General features: G+C 54.4%; 1 protein-coding gene across 1 annotated transcript; it reads left to right on the forward strand.

Moving 5' to 3' along the window:
• The first annotated feature begins 3,262 nt into the window (after positions 1 to 3,262).
• Positions 3,263 to 4,607, forward strand: LOC142073975 (microtubule-associated protein 1 light chain 3 gamma-like). Its single transcript, XM_075134319.1, has 4 exons — positions 3,263 to 3,314; positions 3,389 to 3,444; positions 3,627 to 3,733; positions 4,414 to 4,607. Exons 1-4 carry the CDS (start codon positions 3,263 to 3,265, stop codon positions 4,601 to 4,603), a joined length of 405 nt encoding a protein of 134 aa, XP_074990420.1. The 3' UTR covers positions 4,604 to 4,607.
• Positions 4,608 to 10,509: the final 5,902 nt, after the last annotated feature.

Genomic DNA, 10,509 nt, shown 5'->3' on the forward strand with positions numbered 1-10,509 from the left:
ATAATATATAGGTTAGCTATAATATACAGAAATCCTACCTATAATATATACGTTTCAGCTATAACATACAGAAATCGTCTCTAATACATACATATCAGCGATAACACATAGAAATCTTATCTATATACATACCAGCTATAACATACAGCAATCTTGTCTCTAACGTATGCCTATCAGCTATAACGTATCCCGATATCTGGAACACCTCGAGGTACGATATATGTCTCAGCCATACGTCTACAGGGAAGCGCTGAAACCCCGGGGCGGGCGGGGGGCAGGGCTGAGCATCCCTCCCCCCGCGCAGAAGGGGAACGGGGACCCCCGCGAGAGCCCCCCCAAACCCCCCCCCCTCCCCCCGGCCCCGGGGCGGCTGAGGTCCCACTTGGGTATTTCGCGTGAGATGAAATCTAGGGGGATTTTTAAATTATTTTACTTACATCATTTTATTTATTTTATATTTGCGTGCGTCACAAAGCGAACAAGACTTGAGGCGCGCAGCGCGGGCCGGGTGACGCTCCCGCGGCCCCGGGAGCACCGCCGAGACCCCGCTTCCCGCAGGCCAAGCCGGCGGCGGGGGAAGCCGCGGGGATAAATTTGACCTCCCGTATCCCAGTTCTTTATTATTTTATTTTCTCTTTTTTGGATTATCCCAGCAATATTTACTCTCCAAGGGAATTAATCTCGGGGGGGGGGGGGGGTCCTTACGGAGGCGCCTGCTCCACGCCAGGCTCGGCTTTGGCAAACACAAACCCTGCGGCAGAGGGGCCGAGGCCAGGGGCAAAGCACGGGTGGGAAAAAACCTGCCCCCCCCCCTCCCCAAATCAAGGAAACCAATTTTCCTTCATCTTTAATTAATTAGCTCATGCTAATGAAAGCATCCCATTTCCATGACGACCCAGGATTCCCAGCCCAGTACCGCAGCAATAGTTGGAAATTAAACCAATAAATAATAGATGCTCCCCGTTAATGAACTGATTTAAAATGGAGATTTTAATTTTTTTTTATTTTTTTTATTTTTTTTAACTGCACAACTTTTCCCGCTCCCAGCAAAGCCGTTAGCACTTGCCTGGAAGCAGAATTAAGTCAGAGAACAGTAATCGATTCCTTTTATTAGCAAATCGAGAGGCGCTTTAATATTTATCAGCTTATTGTCAAGAAATCACCTGGGAGGAAAAGGCCCCCTCCCCCTCCTCCGCAAAACTCCACTTCGAATCCCACGCAAACTTCCCAGAATTAAATTTATTAGGGGTATAAATTTATAACGCCTTAACACGGCTGGAATATCTATTGCTAACGTCATTTCCCAAACCAGTGATGAGCGCGTCCGAGGGCTTTTTCTCTCTTTTTTGTTTTTTTTTTTTAATGGCAAAGTAACACAGACCAACGCCTCGCACGATGGCGAAATACATTAAATCTGTAGATGAACCACCAGAAAAAAATAAAATAGGTGTTTTGTTACACCCCGGGGGCTGAGGTGCTCGGTGGGGAGAAATCCAGCCGGGATTTCTCCGAGGATAACGGCGAGGTGCTTCCCCTCCCGAAGGCGGCATCTCCTCCGGAGCCCAACCGGAGCGGCCCAACAGGGCTCGTTACGCCCAAGGCTTTATTTAAACGAGGCTCATTTCAGTCTTCGGCACGGCGCGATGAGCGGGGTTGGCTTCGCCTCCTCCCTTTTCAGAGGCGGCGGAGGGCTGGGAGCCCCTGGAACACGCGTGAGCGGCCCCGGAAGCAAAAATGAAAGGGGGGGGGAAAAAGAAAAAAAATAATTAAAAAAAAAAAAAAAGACAAATGGGGTCTAATTGGCGTAATGGGGTCTAATTTGTTTTCAAAAGCCGTCATCTCTCTCTCTCCTGACCCAGGGAATTGGCACTGCGTGAAAAATACCTGCAGCGCGCAACGGAGCCCGGCTTCTCGGCAGCTTTATGGATCCCACCTGACACAAGCCCCTCGTTAAATCAAAACGGAGATAGCGCAGGAATTAAACTGTCAGGATAACGCATGCCGATAGGCGCCGGCTAGCGCCAGCGCCCGCAGCCGGATCCCGCTCCGGGTGGGATTGATGTGCCGGGGCAGGGCGTTATCCGAGAGGGATGGGGCAGGGGGGCAACCCCCCCCCCCCATAACTCCATCAGCAGCCACTTGCTGAGCGGAGAATTATTGCCGGCTGCCACAACCGCCTCGGCTCATCAATTATTATCTAATCCCCAGCGCAGCTTCATGGCTGGGAATCGTCCGCCCGGGTTCTGCGGGAGGCCGGGGTCCTTACCCAGGGGCTTATCAAATAAAAGAACGGAGGAAATAAAAGCGGCTTTGCAGCCTGCCGGGGCTCACGGAGGGGACGCTGGGCTGGCGCCGGTTCCGCCGGTTCACGAAGGTGAATCCGCCGTCGTTAAGCACAGCACCGGGCTGGTGGGGAAATGAAGGACTCGAAATCGCGGGTGCCTTCTGATGGGACCGGGCTTCAGCCTCACGTCCCGCTGGTGCCAGGCACCCAACGGCACCCACGGGCATGAGGTTGGGTGCTAGGGCATGGCCAGCTGCTCCCCAAAATGTCTGTAAGGAGCAAACCCCCAGCTCTGCTCCTCTTCTCTTCTCTTCTCTTCTTTTCTCTTCTCTCTTCTCTTCTCTTCTTCTCTTCTCCTTTTCTTTTCTCTTCTCCTTCTCCTTCTCTTCTTCACCTTCTCCTCTCTTCTCTTCTCTTTTCTTTTCTCCTTCTCTTTTCTCTTCTCTTCTCCTTCTCTTCTCTTTTCTCCTCTTCTCCTTTCTCTTCTCCTTCTCCTTCTCTTCTCCTTCTCTTCTCTTTTCTCCTTCTCTTTCTCCTTCTCTTCTCCTTCTCCTTCTCTTCTCCTTCTCTTCTCCTTCTCCTTCTCTTCTCTTTTCTCCTTCTCTTCTCCTTCTCTTCTCCTTTCTCTTCTCCTTCTCCTCTTCTCCTTTCTTTTCTCCTTCTCCTTCTCTTCTCTTTTTTCCTTCTCTTCTCCTTCTCTTTCTCCTTCTCTTCTCCTTCTCCTTTCTCTTCTCCTTTCTCTTCTCCTTCTCCTCTTCTCCTTTCTCTTCTCCTTTCTCTTCTCCTTCTCCTCTCCTCTCCTCTCCATCCCTCCCACCCTGCTGAGCATCCCAGCTCCTCCTAATCCCCAGCCCAGCTGGGGCAGGATGAGCCTATATTAGGAGCTCTGCCAGCAGCAGCTGCCCACGGCAGGGCTCAGGGAACAGATCCTGCCTGCACCTCGAGCTTCCTCCTCCTCTTCCTCCTCCCTTCTGGAAGATGCACCCAGGCGACAGCAGCTCTCGCCCGTTCAAGCAAAGGAAAAGCCTCGGTAGTTGACTGGGGACGAGGGGAGCAGCAGAGCAGGGACACGGCACTTATTGCTCCTTCTTTTCTCTCCCACAGCCACCAGGATGCACGAAGTGACGGAGATCCGGATAAAATATCCCAACAAGATCCCGGTAAGGGCTGCGCCCCGCTCGCTTTGGGGCCAGCTGAAAGAGGAGCTGTGAGAGCCTTTGCTCAAGACTTGAGGGCTCCACGCTGAAGACCACGGCTCTGCTCCTCTGGGTTCCCCCTGCGAGAGGGGTCCCAAGGTCTCCCAGTCCCTCTCTCCCCCTCCAGCATCTTCTCCCCGCTGCAGGTGGTTGTGGAGCGCTACCAGAAGGAGAAGACCTTACCCCCCTTGAACAGGACCAAGTTCCTGGTCTCCCAGGACCTGCCCCTGTCCCAGTTTGCTGTCACCCTGCGGTAAGCGGTTAACGACACAGAGCCAAGGCTGGCTTGGGGAAAGGTGGGGGTTCCACAGCCCTGGACCAGTACGAAAACCCAGTCTAGATGCAGCTGGTCCTGTGAAACAACTTGGCTTGGAAGCCACTTTGGCTGCTTTAGTGGGCAAAAGTGGTGTTTAGTGGGCAAGTGTTTAGAGTTAACCTAATGCAATTAGCCTTTGCAATTAGCCTTTGCAATTAGCCAAGAGCACGGGGGTGCCCCATAGCACCATTCCTCCAGCCTTGCTGGGATGAAAGGTGCCCATTAGCTCTTTTCCCGGGGCCCTGCAGCAGAGGTGAATTGCTAATTGGGGAGAGGTGATTAGCAGCCCTGCAAACGAGCCGCCCCCTTGCAGCCGATTTGAAACCTTTGTGCTCCCTCCCAAGGCCCAACACCTCCTGGGAGCACAGCTCGGGACGGATGGAGCTGAGAGCTCGTGGCTGGGGCTTGGCTCTTACAGAGGTTTTGGGGAGTGCCCTAGCACCCACCTTCGTGCCTGTGGGTGCTGGTGGGTGGCTGGCACCGGAGGGAGGTGATGCTGAAGCCCGGTCCCTTTGGCAGGGACCGCAAGCACCCTGTCCCCGCGGATGGGGAGAGATCCGTGATTGCCGCGCTGGGCAACGCTCACCCGCACGCCGCCTTCATCTTCCTCTCGGCAGGACGCGGCTCTGCCTGGCCTCCTCCCAGACCTTCTACCTGCTGGCGAACAACAAAGGGCTGCCGAACATGGCCGTCACCATGCAGGAGCTGTACCGCGACAACAAGGACGAGGATGGTTTTCTCTACCTCACCTACGCCTCCCAGGAGATGTTCGGCAGCTCTTCTGCCAGCCAGCCAGCGGCTGCTTGACCGCAAAACCTTCTGCCCCCACCGTCTCCTCGTGGCCGCTCGTCTCAGGACTCCGACGTTGGTGAGGTTGGGGACGTATCTCTCCAAACTTGGCTTAAAATCTGCGGGGAGCTGCAAATTGTGGCTGGACCCAAGCTCATCTCCTCTCTGGCTGCGGTTTGACAGGCTCGGCTTTGTAACGGTCTTAAAAACTACGCCTAACGTCTCCTTAATCTTGCGGCTTTAGTCACAAATTCTTCTCCGGACAGAGAAGATGGTGCTGGTTTAGTCTTGATCCAGGGGAAGGTTGTTCTTCTAATGGGCTCTTCTAAAGGGCTTCACAGCCTGCCACCCTGCCCAGGAGACTTAGGCTCCTCCTAAACGCCTCTCCTAACAGGATCGGGTTTTGGGGGGGTTTCATGGTTTGTGCAGGTTTTTGTTTAAGCTGCTGCTTAGAGCATCCGTGCTCTTGAAACGTGGAATAAAGAAAATTTGGCTGGGGCTTCCGAAGGCAGCGCGTCCCTCGGACGTGAAGCCAAGCTTAACCTCGGGGGCTTTGTCCCTGGCTTTGCTGGGCTGCCGGCAGCCGAGCTGGGGGAGCAGAAGCGCAGAGAAAGGCGAGAACCTTTGCTCCCACCCTTGCAAAAGCAGCCTGGGAGATTCCCTCCCGCAGAAAAGCAACTCCCCGGCTCGCTCCCCTCTGCAGAATAGGGGGGTTCACCCCCCAGCACCCCGAGGACGGGGTACGTAGCTAAAAGCCGCAGCGAAGATGAGCTGAGCTCGCATGGTAGCGGCGGGCTGTGAGTCAGGCGTAAACGCTTCCTGCCACTGATACTGCAAAACGCCTCTTAAATATTTAAGGCTTCCCTTGCCATAAAATGTATTGTCACCCTGGGTGAATATTTCATGCACGGTTCGTGTTAAAATGTTAATAAATAAGCTCTAAAATTAGCTGCCGCAACAGCAGGAGCCGGGGCCCTGATGCGCCGGGGGGAGTTGAGACAAGTCCCCCCCCTGCGGAGGGAGGGGGAGGGGGAGCTGGGCTCTCTGCTGTACCCCCTGCCTGGATGCACCCCCCAAATTTGGCAGCAGCAAATTTCTTCCCGAGCCTTTGGGCTGGCTCAAGGCTGAGCTGGGGCACCAGAGGTATTTTTTTTTGGGGGGGGATGACAGCTCCGGTGGCTGGAGATAAGGGGTGAACCCCGGCTTGGCACCTCGGGGTGCAGCTCATGCTCCGCTCCCGATGACCTGGCAGGGAAAACCAGGCAGGAGCACGGGGGGGGGCTGCTGGAAACCCTCCCGGCTGCTACGAAACCCCCCCCCGGAGCTGCAACCCTTAAAGCAAAGAGCGGGGACGGGGCAGAGCGTAGCAGATTCATAGCTCCTGAGGAAAGGAGCTCCAAAACCCCCCCAAAAAATTGCTGAGCTCCCGGCCCTCCTTAGCTGGTGCTGGGGGGGATGTTTTTGCCCGTGGGGGGAGCGTGCCCGAGCTCCATCCCCCCCCCCCAGCCTTTTTCCCCCTCTATCCCAACTCCAGCTTTTACCTCTGCAATTGCCGGAGCTTCCCGGGCGGACTCGCTCCCTGCGCAGCCACCTTCCTGCTTGGTGGGGTTTTTTGGTGGGTTTTTCCTCCTTTTTACAAACATATATTTAACTCGTCAGCCTGCAGCTTATACCTGAACCCGTCTCCCTCCCCGCCGAACAGGGAAGGGGCTGGAACGCCTCGCGGTGTTTGCAGACACGCACAGAGAACCTCCCCGCTCGGGTACCTCTCGGCACCCTGTAATTAAAACCGTGAGCTCTTTTGGGGGCCAGGACTCTCTGTTTTAGGTCTGTGTATTATTTATTAGGGTTCCCGCAGTCCTTTGAGCCGCCTGGATGTTCAATCCCCTTCCGTGCTGAATTGCCTTGATGCATGCGGGTGTACACGCGTTATTTTTCCCCGAGCGTCCCTCGGATACCTGAAAACTGCCTGGAAGCCCCACAAGCAAAATCAGAGAAGCAACGCGCGTTGTAGTAGGGAGGGGGGACGGGGGAGACCTCCCTCAATCCATCCTCGCCCGTCCCGAGCTCGCGTCAGAGCAGGATGGATGGGGCTGGCATTTGTTAGATGAAAACCTATTTTTTTCAAGAATTGCTTTTTCAGAAAAGCTGCTGCATTCAAAGAGCGGGGTTGAAAGCAAGAAGAGCCCCATCAGGCTCCTCCTGAAAGCTCTCAGAGCATCACCTCCACCCCGGGGTGGGGTGGCTTGCCCTGCCAGTAAAAAAAAAAAACCAGTCTTAATTAGAAGTTGAATTACTGGAAGGCTCCCAGAGCTGTGAGATGTGGCACCTCCTGGGTTCAGAGCAGGTTCAACTCCCAAGTTATGGAATAACAAAGGGGTCTGGGGCAGAGGGGGGGTTAAAGAAGGAGGAGTGCAGCCCCCTGACCTCCGGTGGGAAAGATCTTTTCTCACATATCTGATCCACTTTTCCTGCCTTTTTCCCGTTTCCCCTCATCACAAGGAGGAAGGGAAAGCCCAAAAAGCTGTTTCCTTGCAGATCTCGGGGTTTATTCCATGAGGATGAATCCTATGGGGAAGGCCGCACTCAAGCACCAAGCTGAAGGGTTTCCCACCCCCCAGCCCTCGTGGGACGAAGGACCCATGCGGGCATCGGGGCAAAAACCCCGGGATGCTCTGGAAGGGCTTTGCCGAGGCTCGCAAGGGACCCTGCTGCCTTCCAGAGTCATTGTTGAACCAATTCTGAAGCCTCGGAGTCCTCAGTAACGCTGGGCAAAAACAAAAATGCAGAAGAGGGAGGAGGAATCCCAGACTTTTGGCTTTTCCCCCACCCCAAATCCCCCCGCGGAGGCAGCTGGGGCAGGGCACAGCAGCGCAGATTGCTGGGGAATTTCCATCCAGCTCCCTCAGGATCCCACTTTGGGAAAGAGAGGAGACCAGGACCACACGCAGCCTGGGCTGGGCAGAGCAGGAGCACCTCTTCCCCCAGGCAGATGCGAGGATGAGGATGCTGGCGGACGGTCTTCCACGTGTTTCATTGCTTCTGGTAAATCGGGTAAAAAGAAAAAGCCAAGCAGCATTTTAGGGGACGCCGATGGACTTTTCGCTGGTTCATTTATTTTGCTAAACGCCATTCGTAATCGCAAGCCGCCCGTCCTAGTGCAAATATAATTACATATTTATTGCCAATATAATTCTGAGTTAATTATACGGCAACTAATTTCCTCAGCAGGGGTTTGCAATATTTGGGTGTAAAGGAGACAGCTGTAATTCTGAGCACTTTTCTCCCCCATTTCTTTAACGGACCATGCGGTGTTGCTCCATTATTCCCTAGAAGCACCAAAGGGGACCAAGCCGGCGTGCAGCGGGCGCAGGAGAAGTCTTCTTTCCAGATGCTGCCCAGCACTGAGATTCCCTGACGTGCGCTGCTGGACAGGAATTTCACCTCCTCGCTCCTCATTAAGATTCCCTTCGCAGCCCTTTTATGTGTTCATTAGCGGGTAAATATCTATTGTTGGACTCTTTATCAGTTGGAAGAATTGCCATGCCTTTGTTTTGGAAATTGTTCTTTCATCTCTGAAGATGCTGTTTGTGTGGGAAACACTGCTCCTGATTACACTCAGTTCCTTTTGTCTAGCCCCTCAATAGATGTTTTCCACGAGAGCCAGAATGACGAAGCCATCTCCAGATGATAAAGCTTCCTCTGGCTGCTTTTCGTCCCCATCTGAAATTTGGTGGCTTGTCAAATGAAGTGTCCGGCTTTTATTTTATTCCCGTTTTGCTTCTCCTGCAGCTGGAGGCTTCACGACGGTCGCTTGGATCCTATGTGATGAAGAAGGTAACCTAAACGGTTTCAACTCTTTGCTTCCCGGCTTCGGGTCCTTTGTGAGATGCTCTTACGCTCTCCACCTCCCTCAAAACCTTCCCCGACCATTGCAATGTTTTTTCTGCACCTTGTTGCTATAATTGGAGTTTGGGCGGTCCCGGTTGGTGCTTCAAAATAGCCCAAAATGGAAAACAAGAGGTTGGCTTGCTCAAGGTGCTTCCCGACCTTGCAAGTCCAGGAGCTCTTGGAAGTCAACGGAGCCCGAGCCCAGTCAGGCAGGACCTTACCCTCTGCCTCCACCGAGCCCAGGCGGACGCCACGAGCATCGGCCCGATGGCCAACGGCGCGGAGGTCCAGCCCCCGGGCCACCTTGCAGCACGACGCAGCTAATAAAGGCGTATTTTGAATCTTTTTAGGGGCAGGCGCTCAGCTGCTGCCCTTCAGAGGGTCCGACTACTCACAGAAATGGCAGCCAGAGCAGCAGAGCGCCTTTGCCTTGATCTGGGAGGCCAGCCTTGACGTTATCTCCTCTTCGGAGCCATTTGTTCACCTTTATTTATCCTGGGATCCCCCAAGGCTGTTTCATTTCAGAGTTAAATCCAGGTTGATCCAGCAGCAGTGATATTTCCTGCCTGCGTTCCTCCTCTTCTCATTACTTTATATTAAAAGTGATTTCACTTGCAGTCACATCTCGCGCTATTTATAACCCCCGAGAGGGAATATTTTATAGCAGAGCCGGTACCCGGCAGCTCTGACTCCAGCCGGGCTGCTCTGCCTGCGCCTGCACCAGGGCCAGGCGGGTCTGGGGCCACCGTGTCACCGAACCCTAGAATGGTTTGGGTGGGAAGGGACCTTCACAGGTCACCCAGTCCAAGCCCCTGCCGTGGGCAGGGACATCTCCAACCAGAGCAGGGTGCCCAGAGCCCCGTTCAACCTGACCCTGGGTGTCCCCAGTGGCCGGCTTTTCGTCCCCCCCCCCCGAGTCCTTCTCCACGGGGCTGCTCTCCATCCCTTCACCCCCAGCCTGGACGGATACCGGGGGCTGCCCCGACCCAGGCGCAGGACCCTGCGCTTGGCCTGGTTGAACCTCAGGAGGTTCACATGGACCCACTTCTCCAGCTTGGCCAGGTCCCTCTGTGCCAAGGGATGTCCCGGAGCGTCACCGCTGGAAAGGGACTCACCCTTCCACCGTGAGGGGCTGGGAGCAAGCACACGCCTTTGTGTGCGGACCCCCACCCACCCGGGCTCGCCCACCCTCCAACCGCATCCCGGCAGCGTGGAAAAAGCAGGATTTTGTTTCGGCTGGTGCTGGTTCCCTGGTCAAATGAGTAAGGAACAGCTCGGGAATGACTCCCCTTCCCTATGGGGCAATTAGCACCAGCTAATGAGCTGTCCTGTCTCTCGCCGGGCAGAGGTAAGATACATATTTAAAGAGCTCACGGAAATAAAAACACTAAACCCCCCTGCCACATCGCAGGATATTTTTAAAACGCAGCTTAATTATCGGGATGGACGGTGCCGGGATGAAGGGAGTTGGGGGGCCAGCAGGACCCCCCCCCCATTCCCAGCATCCAGGGAGGAGCAGGGCTAACGGTGGCCAGAGCAGACGAGCGACCCCGCTGAAGCTACCGGCCCCTCCGAAAGCATCCTGGCCCCTGTCAGAAGTCTAATCGACGCTCGTTATGAATAGAAACCTTCTAGGAATCCAGCATCATCTCCGGCTGGTTTATTAACGATTAAATGGCAGGTTGCCTTTCGAAATAAAGGCTTTAGATGTGATTTGGGGGGGGGGGGAACGCACCCCCTCAACTCACTGGGTTGTTTTGCTGCTGCAAGTGAGAAATGAGAGAGAGGTGACAAAAAAAGCCACGGCACAGGAGGGCACAGCAGAAGGGGAGCGGCTCCAAATTGCTCCGTTAACGCTGCTGCTAATTGCGTTCCTGCTGTTCGGCACAACAGCAGCCAAAAAAAAAAAAAAAAAGAAGTTAAAAAATTGTTATTTCAATCTGCAATCCCAGGCAGCGAAGCGCAGCCGCTTCAGGAGGATTCAGAGCGCGCCAAAGCCGAAGCCATCGCAGTATCGGGGACGGGGGGCACGG

This window comes from Calonectris borealis, chromosome 31 (assembly GCF_964195595.1).
Source record: "Calonectris borealis chromosome 31, bCalBor7.hap1.2, whole genome shotgun sequence".
In the NCBI taxonomy this organism is placed as follows: domain Eukaryota; kingdom Metazoa; phylum Chordata; class Aves; order Procellariiformes; family Procellariidae; genus Calonectris; species Calonectris borealis.

Bases quoted from the DNA above. Each gene is read 5' to 3' on its own strand.
- LOC142073975 (XM_075134319.1), top strand. From the start codon at position 3,263: ATGCACCCAGGCGACAGCAGCTCTCGCCCGTTCAAGCAAAGGAAAAGC. The intron at 3,445-3,626 runs GTAAGGGCTGCG...TCCCCGCTGCAG, and splicing joins AATATCCCAACAAGATCCCG to GTGGTTGTGGAGCGCTACCA. The intron at 3,734-4,413 runs GTAAGCGGTTAA...TCCTCTCGGCAG, and splicing joins CAGTTTGCTGTCACCCTGCG to GACGCGGCTCTGCCTGGCCT.